General features: G+C 47.3%; 6 protein-coding genes across 6 annotated transcripts; 5 read left to right on the top strand and 1 right to left on the bottom strand.

The window, feature by feature from the left end:
* Positions 1 to 2103: 2103 nt before the first annotated feature.
* On the top strand, positions 2104 to 4033 carry BHQ10_007311 (uncharacterized protein; the record flags this gene model as incomplete). Its single annotated transcript, XM_040879994.1, has 2 exons — positions 2104 to 2212; positions 2268 to 4033. The coding sequence occupies 2 exons, from the start codon at positions 2104 to 2106 to the stop codon at positions 4031 to 4033; spliced, it is 1875 nt and encodes a 624-aa protein (XP_040735815.1).
* A 561-nt stretch (positions 4034 to 4594) lies between these two features.
* Positions 4595 to 5502, top strand: BHQ10_007310 (uncharacterized protein; the record flags this gene model as incomplete). Its single annotated transcript, XM_040879993.1, has 4 exons — positions 4595 to 4624; positions 4988 to 5051; positions 5100 to 5160; positions 5211 to 5502. 4 exons carry the CDS (start codon positions 4595 to 4597, stop codon positions 5500 to 5502), a joined length of 447 nt encoding a protein of 148 aa, XP_040735814.1.
* A 797-nt stretch (positions 5503 to 6299) lies between these two features.
* On the top strand, positions 6300 to 7247 carry BHQ10_007309 (uncharacterized protein; the record flags this gene model as incomplete). The annotated part of the gene is made up of 1 exon (XM_040879991.1): positions 6300 to 7247. The coding sequence occupies one exon, from the start codon at positions 6300 to 6302 to the stop codon at positions 7245 to 7247; it is 948 nt and encodes a 315-aa protein (XP_040735813.1).
* Positions 7248 to 7388: 141 nt separating this feature from the next.
* Positions 7389 to 8755, bottom strand: BHQ10_007308 (uncharacterized protein; the record flags this gene model as incomplete). The annotated part of the gene is made up of 3 exons (XM_040879990.1): positions 7389 to 8081; positions 8134 to 8622; positions 8678 to 8755. The coding sequence occupies 3 exons, from the start codon at positions 8753 to 8755 to the stop codon at positions 7389 to 7391; spliced, it is 1260 nt and encodes a 419-aa protein (XP_040735812.1).
* A 373-nt stretch (positions 8756 to 9128) lies between these two features.
* On the top strand, positions 9129 to 9726 carry BHQ10_007307 (uncharacterized protein; the record flags this gene model as incomplete). The annotated part of the gene is made up of 3 exons (XM_040879989.1): positions 9129 to 9242; positions 9302 to 9418; positions 9505 to 9726. The coding sequence occupies 3 exons, from the start codon at positions 9129 to 9131 to the stop codon at positions 9724 to 9726; spliced, it is 453 nt and encodes a 150-aa protein (XP_040735811.1).
* An 827-nt stretch (positions 9727 to 10553) lies between these two features.
* Positions 10554 to 11595, top strand: BHQ10_007306 (uncharacterized protein; the record flags this gene model as incomplete). Its single annotated transcript, XM_040879988.1, has 3 exons — positions 10554 to 10653; positions 10725 to 11029; positions 11104 to 11595. 3 exons carry the CDS (start codon positions 10554 to 10556, stop codon positions 11593 to 11595), a joined length of 897 nt encoding a protein of 298 aa, XP_040735810.1.
* Positions 11596 to 17327: the final 5732 nt, after the last annotated feature.

The following is a 17327-nucleotide window of genomic DNA, read 5'->3' as shown; positions in this document are numbered from 1 at the left end:
TGTTTAGATGCTCTATTCACCGATTATGCAAAGCGTACTACCTGTATTGACGTGGAAAGGGAGGATGATGAGGCTGTCCAACCTTTAAGTCGATACTTGTCCATCAGTAATCTATTAGAAGAGAGATTGAAGGGAAAAAAATAGAATGATGTGACCAAGATCCCTTTCCAGGATCGAGTTTGAAAGTTTGTGTAATTGGCCACTTCTAGTTTCCTGTTCGCTGGGATGCGTTACATGGGTATGACTGGGGTATTTTAATGTCAGTCAGCTGATGTGATTTGTCGTATATGCAAAGTCCACGGCTGTTTGCAGAGGCAATAATAATAGCGCCGAGAGAATAAGGCTGATAAAAGGGGCAGTCCCAACTAGGGCAACTCAATTCACGTGGCTGCATCGCGCTTGACTATTCCCTGGCTGATCTGTCTTATATATGGAACACGTATGCCATGTAGTGGAAAAACAATGTTATAGCAAATACAGGACGAATCAAAACACTGAACTCACTCACACATGGGCGGATATATGCGCCGCCACAGAGCATTCCTAAACACGGGGAATACCCACAGGTGGCGCAATCCCAATCATCCAAGCCGTACTCTAGAAGCCGGAGCTTGACACTGGCTTCCGCAGAGAATCGATTGTTTAATGGGCCTATGGCTAAACCCTATCCAGATAGGATAGGCTAAGGATATTACCAGGATCAGGGATGATCGAGGAAGCAACGTCTCACCGACTCTTGTGTCACCGAGCCGAAGGAATAAGCAATACGCAAGGGGAGTCTGGGGTCTCTCGTCGTTTCGATTCGCGGCGTGGTTTGTTGTTTGGATTTTATGCGCTGCTACGTACTCAGTGTGTTATTTGTTGGTTTGGTGACAGCTGACCGACTGTTCCGGTGAATCCTGTAGGCTCGAGTCGAACAAGTGAGTCTTGACCATCTAAGTAACAGAAACGTACTCCGTAGAGAAGGAGAAAGAGAGAAGGGGGGTGGGAGTGACGCAATAACAGAGCTAAGTGCCGCCTCGCGTTTCCGTCGCTCACACTAAACCTTTCTCTTTCATCTTTTCTTATCGGCTCTCTGGAGGCACACTCTCTGCCAGCGACACCAGCACCACCCTCGGTCTACTCCCGCCATTGGCCCACCGATCGTGAGTGTAACTGCGTACAACATATACTACGCAGTGCGCTGGCCGTCGTCGGGGGCTCTGTCGTTCATTCTTTCTGATCCCGCCTCACTCTGTCTTCTGGTGGTCGCGCCAATCTGGTGGTCGCCCGAAAATTTCTATCTGCCGGCAGGTGCGGACTTGGTTGACTCCAAGCCTCAACTCCCCCCCATCGGCGCCATTTCTCGCTCGCGCCTTTAGTGTCGCTCTTTATCCCTAATTACGTATCCACTTTCTTTTCTTTTAAAATCATCCAATATTAAAAAAGAAAGGAGATCGATCCATTGAACGAATCACATTGCGCGACTACGAAACGCTCTCAGATCTATTGTCCGTCCCGCTCCCGAACGCGCCGGCACAAACGCAATCACAAACGCTGTTGGTGACAGGCCTAGCCCTCAGTTGCGATCCCGACTCCTGGGTGCTGGGAATCCTGGAGGAGAAAAGCTGCTGAGTCCTGACTTCATTGGGGCCGCGCCGCTAATCGTTATCCTCCGCTTTCCTCATACAGACAATACAGACCACGGACTACGTTAGAGCTGGGCTCATTCGGGTTCGGTCTGACACATCGATTCTCTATTATTACTTGCTTTTTTTTGGGTTTAGGTCGGGTCGCCTCACCCCGTTCTAGGGCTAGGATCCTTCATCGATAATGGTTGATATCAATCGGCTTTCCTCATATATCCGTTCGGCCTCCCTCCACCCCCTTGCGCTTTATTTTCGTGACCACCAGCATGATCTATATAAACAACTGATACGTCTGTGCCTTTACGACGCTGATACCAATCATGTTCGAATAAACCTTCCCGGTCTCTTGTTTTGGACTACCTGTGTTGCTACAATGGCCGGCTGTGGCTTGTTGTCGAGTCGTCTGTTCCGTCGGTCTGACACCGATCGGCCGTTGGTGAGGAGGCGACATCATCGTAAGAATACGAATTCGACAATGACATCATCTGAGGATGACAGCGATGGGTGTTCGACGTCGACACGGACGGCGGCTGTGGTTAATGAGAAACAGTTAGCGGCTACATACCGACGTTTCTCCCCTAATGGTGCGCAACCCTTTCCAATTGAATACCAAGTATTCATGCTAATAATGTTTTTTAGATGAAGATATCGACCCGGGTCTATTGAAAAAACACTGCTCACACCTCTCCTACACAACCTCCGTTGCGACATACCCGGCCATCAGAACATTTTTCAGTCCGCACCCTCACATGGACAAACTCCCCTCAAAGCCTTCACCTATTCCCATGCTCGTCTTCGTTCACGGCTTAGGCGGCAGTCTCGCGCAATTTCATCCGCTTTTGACGAGTCTGTCAAACGTCGGCCCATGTTTTGGAATCGATCTACCTGGTTGCGGATTGTCCTCGTTCGCTCCCACGAACTGGGAAGCATACTCGATTGAAGCCCTGGCGGAACTCATTGCAGTCGCAATTGAGGAACATCGAGATAAAGCGGCGAATCAAGGTGTAGTATTAATTGCGCACAGTCTCGGGTGTTCCCTGTCTGCACTGTTGGCATCATCCAGCACCACATTAGGCAAAGAGCTGAAGCCGCATATCCAAGGTGTCATTGCCATCTGTCCCAAAGCATCACCGCCAAATGCACAAGAAACAGCACGTGCTCGACAGCTTCTTCATATACCAACCCCTATATTCAATTTGTGGCGTCTCTGGGACCGCCGAGGCGGTGTTCAAAGCAAAAGTGTCCTCCGATTTGTCGGTGGACAAGCCGACCCAGACACAAAGCAGCTACAAATACGATTTAACTCACAAAGCCGAAGTGGCGTCTGGAGGAGAATGGCGTGGGGAAGTCTTCCGGTATACAACAGCCACGGAGAGGCTGTGGGTGGCATGCCTGGCCAGGCAGTCTGGGCAAATGTTCGAGTACCCCTTTTGCTTGTTGCTGGCGAGGCAGATGCAATTACCAAAGCTACTGAAGTAGCGAAGATCGTTCAATTTATGGAAGGCTCTGACGTTGATTCGACTATGCGGACCGGATCCCAAGACGCAATCATTCCTGATGCGACGCAGGTGCACGACACTCGAAGCTCTGCATCTACAGATCCTCGCGCCGACGAAGAGCTGTACGGACTCGATGTGTCAGAGAAGCAGCAGCCAGATATTCAGTCGTCCAAGGGCAAGGTGGTCAGGACCAGAATCCTGCCAGCTCCAGCTTCTCACGCCCTTCTATACGACCGCGCGACCTATCGCACCCTCGCAGGGTTGATTCAAGACTTTTTGCAAAAACATATCGATAACCGTCTAAGTCTAGGCTGGCAATTGCAGCATCTCAACACTTCTGGCAAGTGGGATGTCAAGAATCTCGCCAAATGGCAGAAAGTGCCCCCCACTTCGACACCCATAGCCAGCACATTCATAGCTATGAAGATGCTCCGCGGAGTAGACGAAGTGCACAATCCAGTTCATTTCTCGGCACAATGGGAGAGTAAAATCTATGCTGTGATTGACATCAGTCACGAGAACCCGGTTTATGACCCCCAGGAATTGGAAAAGGGTGGTATTCACTACCACAAACATCCCACAGTCTCCAAGATTCCGCCCACACCCGATGAAACCAGGGACTTTATCGGGTTGGTCGATCAATTGGAGAAAGAGATTACCGAGAAGACGGGCAAAGAAGTTGGCGATCCCACTCGTCCTTTGGTCGGGGTTCATTGCCACTATGGCTTCAACAGGACAGGGTTTCTGATTGTTAGCTATCTGATCGAGAGGAAAGGGTATGGCGTTCAGGACGCCGTTGATGAATTCCAACAGTGCCGGCCACCGGGTATTCGACATGATCATTTCATTGATACATTATTTGTTCGATATTGTGTTGGGCTCAAGAGGAGCACGACGCTGGAGTGATTTTATTTTAAGGCATGACATTCCACGGCGTATAGGGCTATGTACGGAGCTTGGCGCAAGCATAGATGGTATTTGATATTGGATGGTTCAGGGCAGCAGGAGGCTTAGTTTGGAGCCTGGGGATGATTGTACATAACGACTTATATAATGCATTTTTTACTTATTCTTAATGATCTATTTCTGTATTACAACATATCATGTAGTCTCAGGAAGGTTCTCGCATCTAGATTTCGAGAGAATCAGTACTACTTTTTGTTGATGCCTCAGAAACCAGGCCCAAACCACGGGAAGCTAAAAACTACCAACCAATTAGGTCCATGAGGTTCAAATCTAACCGTAACAGGACAAGCGAAACCCGCTCCCGCACAAAATTCACCGCTTAGCTTAGGTAATCCCACAAATCTTCGCGCTCCATCGCCTAAACCAGCAAACTCGGCCACCAAAGTCTACCTCTGAATCTGAAGACGACGACGACGAGCTTTTCGACCAGCACCGCGACCCCCTTTCCTCGTTATTCCCTTTCTTCGACAACAATCAACGAAGAATAAAAAGTCTGCAAATATGGGTGGTGTCACAGTCCGGGACGTCGATGTAAGGACATACTCTTTCTATGCTTTTTAAAGTGTTGGTGATGGGGATTTTGCGGCCTTGTGGGAGGAAGGGATCCGTGAACGAATTGTCTGGCTGTTGTTTTCTCGAATCTCTCGTCTATATCTGGGATTGCGCAGGAGGTGGAAAGAAAAGGGATATGGACGTCAGGCTCGGGTTGTTTGATGCAGTCATGGGATACAAAAGATGTTCGTCAGATCATCTGACACTACGACGTTGCATCGATGATATGCGGCGAAAGGGCACCCACGATATAGACGAGAGAACGTGAAATGCGGAGCGGACAATTGGAGCAATTGTGTGATGACAGTACTTTGAAGACGTGGGACTAACAGTCATTCTCAGGCCCAAAAGTTCATCGGCGCTTACTCCGCTTTCTTGAAGCGTCAGGGAAAGCTCGCCATCCCTGGTAAGTTGCAATCAGCATACTGCGATGAATAAAATCTGACTTGAGCAGGTTGGGTCGACACTGTCAAGACCTCTGCTTCCAACGAGCTTCCTCCCCAGGACGCTGACTGGTATGTCGAAATACCTCGCACCGAACGATAATAGTTTCTGATGGTTATAGGTTCTACGTTCGCGCCGCCGCTGTCGCTCGTCACATCTACCTCCGCAAGACCGTCGGTGTTGGCCGTCTCCGCAAGGTCCACGGATCCCCCAAGAACCGCGGCTCCCGCCCCTCCCACCACGTCGACGCCTCCGGCCAGGTCGACCGCCGCGTTCTCCAGGCCCTCGAGAAGATTGGTGTTGTCGAGATTGACGAGGAGAAGGGTGGCCGACGGATCACCCAGAGCGGTCAACGTGATTTGGACCGTATTGCCAAGACCACCGTTGACGAGGAGGAGGAAGATGACGAGTAAATTATCTAAATTTACATCCACATGCCCTGTGAATGAATAACTGGTTTTTCTCGCATTTTTCTTATCTTTCTGGAGTTTTCCTCAATTGTTCATGGTCACCATTTTCCCATTTTTCCTCGACACAAGGAAAATCTCCGCCAACCTTTATCCTCTTAAAACCTTTATTTCCTTTTTATCCGCTATCTTCGTCAGTTGATATTCAATTGATCAAAAATCGGTGGGCGGTTGTGGACGACTACATAGACGTGCTGCTACATGATTTGAGCTTGGAGAGCGGTTATACGATATCCTTTTGATAGTCGAAATCCGTACGCTACGTGGTTACGATGTCGAGTGGGCCTACATACAATGCTATTCAAGTGAGAATGCTTGGAGAAAGTCTGGTGATAGTTTTCTGAATGTCATATCGGGTTTCCGTTCAGAGCTTCATTGGATGTATGGTATGGGGTCTATGTCGGCTATTAAAACAGAAGTGCAATAAATCTCAAATATTCAAAAGCATCTCTCGGTAGGATTTCAAGATTGTAGACTGTCTTGAGATTTCGTAGTACAATTGCGGCGTAATATCTTTTCGAAACGATCTACGGTTTTCACCGCCCGAATTCTGCCATATACTTCGGACGACGTTTGTTTACCAATATCCTCTTTCGTCCTGTCGGACGATAAACAAAGTCAAATGTGATACTAATTACCTTTTCAATAATATTGATCTATATTACTATCGATGCCTTATCTTCTCGACCCTGACGTCGCTCCTGACGCCTACAGCGACACGCTCTCACAAGCAGAACCCTGCAATGCCGCAACCACAGAAACAGCAACCACGGCGCATCCTCGAAAAGTCCCGGACAGTGCGCCGACGATACCAGCGATCGAATAAACGTCTCGAATTCAGTGCTTCGCAAATCCAGCGTATTGAAAGGCAAGAAGAGCGAGAGAAGAAAGCCAAACAACTCCGGGAACGGGAGCAAAAGAAACTGGCGAATAAGAAGAAGAGGGCTGAGAAAGAAGCAAAAGAGCGTGAGGAGAGGAGACGGTTAGGGATTCCGGAGCCGAATGCGTGTAAGATTACGGCTAGTCAGCCTTTGTTGCTGAATTTCTTTGGTGCGGGGAGTAAGAAGGTGGATGAGGTGAGGGAATCAATGGAAGAGGAAACGGAGGGTTCTGAGATGACGCAGGAGAGTGAAGCTTCGGATGAAGACGGATTGATTGAAGATGCGGAAGATGAGAGCAAGCTGGATAGTCTTTCTCCCGTACAGGAGGAAGAGCCAGGTGTGATGCAACCACAATCACAACTCAACAAGACAGACGATACAGCCAATTGTATCTCGGAAGAATTCAGTGACCTAGAAACTGAGCTTGGAGATGACTGGCTGGACGATCCTGAATTGAAAAAGCATATGGCAAGCATAGAGAATACCCAGCAAAGCTTGAGTTCTTCCGCTGCGACACACAATGACCAGCCAAGGGAGCCTTTGCAAGGTACGACGAATAATTGGACCGGATTGACTGAGTCTTTTGAAGACGATACTTCTCTGATGCTCCAAGCTCTTGATCCCACTGTTCTTGAGAAGTTTGAGATTCCTCAGCCGAAGGTGGTTTTATCAGTTAGCCAAAGCATCAAGATATATCCAACCCAGAATGTACATCGTCAGCCACACTTCGATGCAGAAGACGAATTCGGAGATCTGCCTCTATCTACGCAGGATGTGAGAGACCTCGACAATTTGGTTGGCCTTGGCTGATTATACTTGAGATAATGGATGAGATGCAAAATGGGAGAAGAATCCCGTTGTATACCTATCGCTCGGGACTTTGAAGAATCCAAGCAATTGCGAAATACTTGCTTGCGGTATATGAATCGGTTATATATCTATCCAATATCGCTAATGCGCCTCAATAGCATGTTGTTGGTCGTTATGCATGTTATCATCATCATCGTCAGAACCAAAATCTTCTTCAGCAACCGGAAAGGTCAAAAGTGCAGCAACACCACCTAAGCCCTCGAGTCGTTTGCCACTCTCATGATCAGAACTCAGTACGCGAACTTCTCCGCCTTCGACTTCGCGGACACGATCAACTAGCCCGACCCATCGCTTTCTCTCGGCCACATCTTGCGAGCGGAATAATCTATTTGAGATTATAAGCACGCCACCTCCTCTGCCGACAGCCCCTTGTTCTACGGCGTGTTCGACTTCTCGTGGTCCGTAGGTTGCTTTGTTGGTATCTTTGCGGAGATGGTCTAAGAAGTCGTCCATCAACTTGGTTTCTCGAGCATACTTCGTATCCGAGAGTAATGTCTTGACGGATGGTGACTGGAGCACTTCGGAGAGAGAATGAAGATATCCAGAAGCCGAGTGCACAACCACAATGCTCGGTAGTAGCCTCTTCAAAGCAGGAGTATTTGTCGACGCTGCCGATTGTATATGTTTTTGGAAMCCTGCCGCAACGAATCCTGGCGAGGCTAGGAGAATCGGTCTCGCAGTTTCGTCATTATTGTTGCTGGCTGTTATACTTGTGTTGAACTCTATTTGGCGGAGCAATGTATCTAAGGTGACTTGGAAAAATTTCGATAGTCCCTGTATGATGTTAGTCGAAGTATGTTCAGCCAATGAAAAGAATATGAATGACCTTATCATGATCTCCCCCTCCAGCCCGTTTCCGCGGTATCGACATTTCAACTTTCTGCTTCAATATCGTTCGAAACTGCGTGATGAAACATATATGCGCCAACCCCTCCTGCATCACAACGGCAACAGCCTCCGCCCTCCTTTTACCGCCTTCATCTACCGCATCCTTGAGCATATCAATCGCAATACTATCCCACCCAACCCCTTCCCCGTCCGCACCCACTTCTTTCTCCAGCGTGAAATTGCGATGCAATTCCAGATCGAGTGTATGATGCTGCCCTATTCGTGTATGTTGTGTCTCGTTCATGATTTGTCCACTAACGTGGAGCTGGGAACTGTTTAGGTCAAAATCCAGCCCCTTGACACGGATTTGGAGCATGAGATGGACTCGTTGCGAGACTGTTGTCCCGCTGTCTTGGGCTGTGGTGACTTTGCGGATTGCGCTGGCTCGGAGGAGATCGTTCGGGCGGATCAGGTTGTAGGCGTGCCACTAAACAGTCCTAATTAGTGCTTTCCTAAGTGAATGCTTGGTCGGCGAAACGTACCATGTCTTCCGGCTCTTCGGGGCATAATGTCACGGCGCCGGAGCCATTGTGTTCAATGCTGCTTTTGATAAGCCGCATGTTGTTTGATCAAAGCTGATTATGTGGAGGAGCCGGCGAGCGCGTTGAACTGAGGATTCCCTGAAAGTTGCGCTCAATGAAACTGTAAGTGCCAAACCAGAAATGTGTTGATAGTCTAGCAAGTTGGAGCTCTCAAAAATGACGCGGGGAAAAGATCCCCTCTCTTGAAGCGGTTAGACCGGGCTGGCTCGAGGTCCCGCTATCCGCCAACCAATCAAAGCCAGCCCCACTCAACTCTATTCTGCACACAAAAATAATATGCGCTAACCAAATTTGGCCCTAAGCGAACAACACACAATCCAATCTGACTTCGCGGCTTCCTTCTTACTCCTTGCAATCTGGAAGTCGACAACAACAGACAACAACCGCCGCCATGCCTACCAGACTCACCAAAACGCGGAAGCACCGCGGTCATGTCTCCGCCGGTCACGGTCGTGTCGGAAAGCACCGTAAGCACCCCGGTGGTCGTGGTATGGCCGGTGGTCAGGTATGAACTTTTTAGACATCGAAAATGGGAAGTGAAGAGATAGCTAACAGTTCGAATAGCACCACCACCGTACTAACCTCGACAAGTACCATCCCGGTTACTTCGGTAAGGTTGGTATGAGACACTTCCACCTCCAGCGCAACCACTACTGGAAGCCCACCATCAACCTCGACAAGGTAATTATATCGATCCGCCAATTCTCGAAGCGATTATCGTGATGGGAGGATATTGTTCGTCGGGACTCGGCTAATTTTCTTAATAGCTCTGGTCTCTCGTCCCCGAGGAGACCCGCGAAAAGTACGTTGCTGGCAAGGTTCCCTCCGACAAGGCCATTGTCCTCGACCTCCTCTCTTTGGGTTACGCCAAGGTCCTCGGAAAGGGCCGTCTCCCTGAAGTCCCCATCGTTGTCAAGGCTCGCTACGTCAGCAAGGAAGCCGAGCGCAAGATCAAGGAGGCCGGTGGTGTCATTGAGCTCGTTGCTTAAATCGTCGTCTTGTTCGAAATTATGGTTGCGGGTCGGAATGTCTGGATTGAAACGAAATACAGAGGATGATAACGACGGACATTCGATTGAGAACATAGGAAACACTTTCTCCAGGCAGAAGAACATATCATCCTCTTACGTCTAATGAACGAAAAGTTGCCCTTGTTCGATTGGATAGACTGCATGGTCATGAAAATGGCTGTCTACCAAAGCTGCCTCAGGATGTTCTAGGGCAGTCAAAATTTCTACACAGGTCTCTTAGCAATATAAAGACTATTTGTCCTGTTTCTCAAACCCATCTCTTTTCAACTTTTAGTAATCCGATCCTGAGGACCGTCATATCTGGGTGCAGTTTCATGCCGAGTACCACACCACCCGTTCTGATATAATAATTAGCACAATGACTAATAACACGTAGATGCTAGCTAGCCCAGTTATTGCTAAATGATCGCTCATAATGTCAAATGTCTAAGGATGGTCACGTGTAGAGCTCTGATAATGACTTTCTATTGGATCAAACGATTGCAATGACGTGGCCCAGCTTGCGAGCCGCTAGGCTTCACTCATCTTTCGAGCTTCATGTTACATGTGCAACTCCAAGAATCTCCAACCCATTTACTGAAATCTCCTTCGTGTTGTTTATTACTATAATTTGATCTCGGCAGTGATATAACAGTTTAAACGACTTCGTCCCAGCGTCACTGTTGAAAAGTGCATTTCGTTATCAGCCATCTGGGGATGCCCCTTTGGTCCAGCTACTGGCTTTGACACACATCCGATCTAGCTTCTCTATGGGTTTTCGTCTATAGCCTCTATAGAAGAGTAACATGATGAACTTGAATATCTTTCGAATACTAGCCGATTTGGCGCATATTTCGTCGAAATGTATCTTGATCTGGGCTATTCATCGGAATAGCAGCTCCGAGGGTATGCAATAACAAAACTTCTGTGGACACATTTTGCTGTCTTTGTCGGCTCAGCTAACACTGGCGATATAGGAGTCTCACTCCTAACACAGGTTCTATACGCTTTCGTGTTCCTGACCAGATATCTCGACCTCTTCCGTGACTCGCAATGGACACCCGACCACGCATACAACATTTTCTTTAAGTTATTCTACATATTCTCGTCCATTTACATCATCGTCGTGATGATATACGTTTTTCCCCGAACACGTGAAAGAGAAAAATCTTGGAAGCTGGCATCGTGGTGTGTTTTGGGCGCGTTGGTTGGCGCACCTACTGCACTTGGACTTAATGCGGCTGCACTGAAAGAGTCTTATCCTCGTCATTGGTTCACAGAGGTATTACTCCAAGACAATAGTGTCAATCCCTACAAATATGTTCTGGGAACAGATTCACTAAATCATCTTCGTAGACATGCTGGGCTTTCTCGATTATTCTCGAATCCGTCTGTGTCCTGCCGCAACTCCTGTTACTACGCCAAACAACCGTGCCGACGGTAATTGATTCATACTACTTGGTTGCTCTTGGCTCATACAGAGCCCTGTACATCCTGAACTGGTTATACCGCGGTTTCGGACCGGAGCATTACTGGGATCCGATTGCCGATATTTTTGGCGTTGTGCAGACTTTGCTCTACCTCGATTTCGCGTGGGTATACTACACACGTCAGCGCGTGAAGCTGCGACGTGGCGGTATTGTGGACTCGGAGGACCTTCGAAAAAGTTGGTTTGTTGGTAAGATCTTGAATTCACGGAGGATGAATACTCACGATGATGAGCACGAACCGTTGGACCCTGAGGCTGCGGGAGAAGAAGAGTCTCGTCCTCGCTGGGGCGGAAGAGGAATTTCTGTGTCAGCTGACGATACGCTTGAAAATCATGGCCGACGTTCTCCAGAGTCATGAGCTATGGTTATTGTCCAACGCATAAGGCGATTACTGCAATCGTTGCATAAGCAAGACTTGATTAGACATGAAAAATGTCTGCATTTGCGCTATCTTCGAATACATGTATGGCGTTGGGGCTCTCTATGTTTGCAATGATGTATGATTCGATCACTACTTTAAGACAAGTCATACAATTCTCTACATGAATAATGCAGGTAATCAGGCTAGACACGAAACAATACTATTGAGTGGTAGCTTGGTGCCTTGTATTCACCCTAGCCCTTATCTTATCAACGTGTCGTGATACGACTATAAGTCGCGGAATCGAGCTTACCGGAAGACGACACTTCCGGACATTATGAAAGGTATGACTCTATCAAAGAGAAAGTCTCGAATTATTTGTCAAGTGTGAGTGCGCACGAAAGGGGTCCCTTCATGACGACCAGTATGATGAGCGGTAGCAAAATTGATCCTGGTCTGCACATCCTAAGTCTTGGGATCGTCAAGCTTCCTATATCGGACAAGAACGCGAAAGCGCTTATAAAATCTGCCAAGTCATCCGGCAAGAAGTCCAGATGGGTGACGGATGATTTAAAGTAGGAGAGGTGGCAACTTGATCCAAATGAATTCTCTCTTCATAATCAAACTGGCAGGCACAGCTTGATAAAGTCAAAGGACAGGCCCTTGTTGGCCTCCGGATTACCACGCCGCCAAAGAAGGTGAAGGCGTTGCTCTCAAATACTCACTCTTATATAGACAGGGTGCATCGTATTCGCGTGAGGATATGGAACGGGCAGACTCGCGGTTTGGGACATTGGCCATCAGCCTCCCACTGAAACATGAAGGGGCCAATTTGATCATCTCGTAGAGGATCTTAGGCAAATATCACTATCATATGTTTGAGACGGTGCCCCAATCAAAGTCTGGCTTCTCATGAGCTACAGTGGATGTACTTAGTCTGCCACCTACACAGAGCTCGGAATCGAGACATACTGCAGGTGGCCGGCCGTGACACCAACTCCGGGCATAGGCGACGCATAATGTCATCCAAGCTCAAATTCGACGCCATTATTCCAATAGTGCTAGGGTTGTCAAGATTTGACCCGAAGAGAGCTAAGGCCGCGTAGAGGTGTGCATAGCAGTTGTTAAAGTTCAAAACGGTAATTTCAAAGTGTTGTATTCGTACGACGCTTATGAGAATCTTTTATAATGCAGTGGATGTCATGTTATTCTGTGGTGCCTGGTCCATTAATATACTCAAGCGATTTTCTTAGCATTTCAAATGCCTCTGTGGTCTGACCGACGACAGTGTCTCATTCGATATGTCCATTGATCGCTCCCCTCATAAGAGAGAAGAAATATGAACTCTGACATAGAATAATCTACCGTATTATACGGCCCTTTGTCATCTCTAGAATCCATGCTCTACCTCCCTCGAGAGGAGAAGGTCGGTAAAATGGGAAGAGGAATGGGAGCAGTTGTTCAAGGCAGAACGTGAGCAGTACAATATCGGGTTGCTTGCTTTTATGATTGTTGATATGCCCAATTGCACAATCCGTCTTAGAGGATAAAATTAGGGAGGATACCTCAAGCTCCAGCATTATTGCACTTGTCTGGATATCTATGATGTGCCGGGAAGATGTTGTATACCGGAGGCGTTACATCCTTGCGAAGGTTTCGAATATCGCCTGTGCGAGGTTCAGCATGTGGGACTCGCTGATTAGCAGCAGCACGCTCTCCACGCCGGCGTTATTTCACTTCGCGCTTCAGTCACTCGGCCATTTGTTCCTGCTTGAGATCGCCATCCATCCAGTCTGGTTTTGCCCGGCCAAAGAAGCAGGTGATGTGGAGTGCGGAGCAGGCGTCAAACACGGGCTGGATCTCGCCGCATTTCTTGCGGCGGAATTGATAAGTCCAGCATCCGTGAGAGCTCGGTGCCGTGCTGCTGAGACGAGGACCACAAGGCAAATCTATATTTGAATGCTCGGGTCCCGGTCTCTTGGGGCGGCCGTAAGGGCGGCAAACCAATAAAGAATATTTGTTTGGGTGGAAGAGAGAAATTATCTAGCTGGGTAGTGCCGCTCGGCTGACCAGGCTGATGCGTAGAGCGTAAGGCGCGCGGGGGTGATTGTTATTGGAATTTTGTAGAACTTTAGTACATGGAGTTTAGGATTGATGATGACGATATCAGCACCCCATGACTGATTGGGGATTGCTTGTAGGGATTTATAATCAGCGTAGCATCCTTGAGCAGCGATTACCTATGTATACCCATTTCCAATATTTTCAAGAACGCAAATACGCGGCTCAAGAATAGATTTTCTGTGATGGTGCGGACAGACCGAGGAGCCTGGGTCCAATATAGGTATCCTGTGCATGCGGACTCACCGAACCCCGTAGTCGCCTTGCATGTTGGTAGTAATATGACCTCTTTGTAAGATCTGGGGGCTAGTCGAAATAAGACGCCGAACGGACCATCAAATAGGGTAATTTACACATGTCGCTGCAGCATGGTAATTGGCTACTTCAACTGTAGGTAATCAGGAGGATATGCAACAGAGAATAGGAAGAGATGATTGTCATATAGCTTGCTTATGCCTAGGTATAAACGTAGGTCAGAAGCAAATCGGAATACGGACTAACTGTTCTAATGAGTGACACTATCTATCTGCTGCGAGGCATTATCATGCTGAGATCAGCTTGGTATATGCCCACTTCTTACTAAATCGTAACTTTTTCTTCAGGAACAGGCACAGCCTTCTTCCCAAAAGTGCCAAACTTGTAGTTGGGACACTTCCATAGTCCTCCAAAACTGCATGTGGGTTAGAAACCTCAATGGCCCAGTCCCTCGGGCGATCATATCATCTCGAAATTCGGTCAACAGGGCAGTATATTCAGCCCGCTTGGCCTGTGCATCTCTACTGGTGCCTATTTCGACGATCAAGACAAATTTTCGCAATTCGCCTAAGATGCTTTTTTCCACATTCTCTTTACTAATGGCGCAACTCAAAATTTTATTTGATATTGACTTTCTTTAACAAACACGGCTTTTGATCGTATATTTATAAACACATAATAAGCCTACATATCGCCTTGAATATGGCCTCGAATGTGTGCTTGAATATGAGCGTGAATATGGCCGCGGATACGCGCTCAAAAGGACAGATACGCGAAACGCTTTGGTATATTAAAATAAAAGGCGGTTAAAGCTGGAAATATATATTGATCCCTAATATACTTAGTCTATCTAATCTATTATTATTTTTAATATGGGCGCTAAAGCGTTTAGCGCCTTTTTTTGACCGTCCACCTGCATTCATATTTGCACTTATATTTGCACTCAGATACTACCGTAGATACGACTAAGCATTTTTGCCAAGCTGAAGGGCGTTTGTGAAAGCACAGACACCGGCCTCACCCCGGACTATTCAAACTTTAGTTAGCTGGTGAGTTACCATTGTATTTAGCCATCAACAAATAGAGTGGGCCGCATCTCCAATCGCCATAACCTTTCCGATAGGCAACTGATCAGCTGTTAATTGAATGCCTTGTAACTGAATACCGGGCCTTCTGTATCCTTCCACGGGTACCTAGTCCAGAAAAACACGGAGATGACCAGGGTATGCCTTGACCTTTTCGCGTGCAAAGGCAGCTAATTCTTCCTGCGATACTCCAAGAGTCCAGGTAGGATTCTCGTCGCTATGAACACCCACTCGCACCTCAGGCCGAGTAATATCACAGAACGCGAATTGCGCTTGGAGGTCAAGAGGAAGTAAATGGCTCGTCTAGTCGACTGGCCCTAATTCTGCAAGCATAGAGGCTTCTAGCTCTGAAAGAGCGGAGCTGGACAGGGACAAAGCCCGACCCTAATTGCCGGCGTCATGGGTTTGATCACGCTCGAAGATGGAAAAGGAGATGTTGTTTTTTTTTTTCAATTGGTGTGCAAGCGTCAGGCCGCCCATTCCAGCGCCTGCAATAAGTACGTGAGGGTATGAATTGGGGGCCATTTTTGCAAAGAAAAAACACTGTTTTAGATTTCGGTATTCGCGACGGACTTTCAACATACGCCGAAAATACTTGACGAGCGAAATATCCGGTCAAGCAGGGCCATGAGTACTGGTTATATCTACTCAACTCAGAATTTGTCACTGTATGTGCTCGTAAATTGCACAAGAAGAATGGTTGAACCTCATGATGAGGGGGCGAATTCGCAACGCTTCTTGCAACCGCCCGTACGAATACCGCGCGCGGTGTATCTATGCCCCGGGCGCTATGTCGAGTTTGGAGTACTTAGGTATGCATGGTACAGGATAGGGAAGTACCTCGGACATGCTATCATTATGGATAGGCTTTGCGGGTCGGACTCTGGTTTAGACAACCCTGTCTATATCATGGTGCCTCTTAATCAATTCTACGCTGCAACGAATGAAATACTATATTTGTTGCGAATCTCACGCTTACTATAAGACATCATGTTTAATTATCTTAGGCTGTTGGATACGCTTCGATTCTTCCATGGCACATAAACCAAGTTCCTAATTTGGATAAAGCTGATTATGTTGGCGTCTCAAGCCCCTATCGTTTTGTTGCCCCTCATTAAATAAAAATGATGCGCCTTATGCAAGTTTAGTCAGAATTCTTTTCTACAAGCCAAGACATGCATTAACCTATCTAGCAACATCGGACTTTTGTAAAGGGAAGCAACAGTACATTGAACAAGTATCAATCCCGTGTTCGTGGTATAGGATCACACTTGATTGATTGCCACGGCTTAGCGCCTCTAAACAGTCAAAAATGCTCGGATGAAATTGTGCAGATCCGCGTAGTAATGATGCTTTAATCAATATTGACCATTGTTGACGTGAAATGGACGCGTTAGGCTTTATGATTTCGGGAGGCATGGTTGCTAAGATGACACAAGCCCTTGTCCTCCTTGTTGGGTATAGCGGGTCTACATGTGTCTTCCACCATACAGAGAGAGAAGAGATGTACCTCATTCCTGGTTTGATTAATTTCAAATTGATATGGATGTCAATTGTTGGAACCAACAAGGCTGGAAAACCGCCTGCGCATAGTGCAGGAACACGCTGCGTATCATCACTCAGCATTGTTAATCAAATCTGTTGGCTCTTAAATCTGGCAGTATAGCCCTGCCGGGTGCTATACAAGACCGCATACTGCAGATACGGGAGTTTTATCATATCTATAGTAGCAAACTGTTCGATATGAAGATTAGATTAACACACCTATAGGATGGATGGATGAATAATGGCGTATTGTGTTAGGGTTATATACACCTCACCTCACGGCTGAGTCTGCATAGATTACATGCCGACCTTGCATAGCTACTTTCGGTTTATCATCATGAAAGCTTATAGGTTCAAGTGTTGATTGGTTCTATACTATATAAGGCTATCCGAGAGGGCATTACATTTACAATTGTCGAACCACGGTTAGGTATAAGTCTAATTATAGTACGAAATTTATGCTATCCTTCACCACCAAGCCCACCTTTCCCGGTATCTGTGTCTCGTCGTTGCCGATTTGATCTGGAGAAGAATTTGCTGGGACTTCTCGTCATTTCAGTTGTAGAGAACCCAGCCAAGTATCTCCAAAAACAACTGAATCAGATCTTGATGTCTAGGGAACATATTCTAGAATGTCGGGCCATCAGAAAAGTGTATTTACATCGTACTTCACTACAAAATGCCGCCACTAATTGAGAAAATAGAAACAAAAACACTCTGGGG

This window comes from Talaromyces amestolkiae (assembly GCF_001896365.1).
Source record: "Talaromyces amestolkiae strain CIB chromosome Unknown scaffold15.1, whole genome shotgun sequence".
Lineage (NCBI taxonomy): Eukaryota > Fungi > Ascomycota > Eurotiomycetes > Eurotiales > Trichocomaceae > Talaromyces > Talaromyces amestolkiae.
This window is presented reverse-complemented; position numbering and strand designations above follow the sequence as displayed.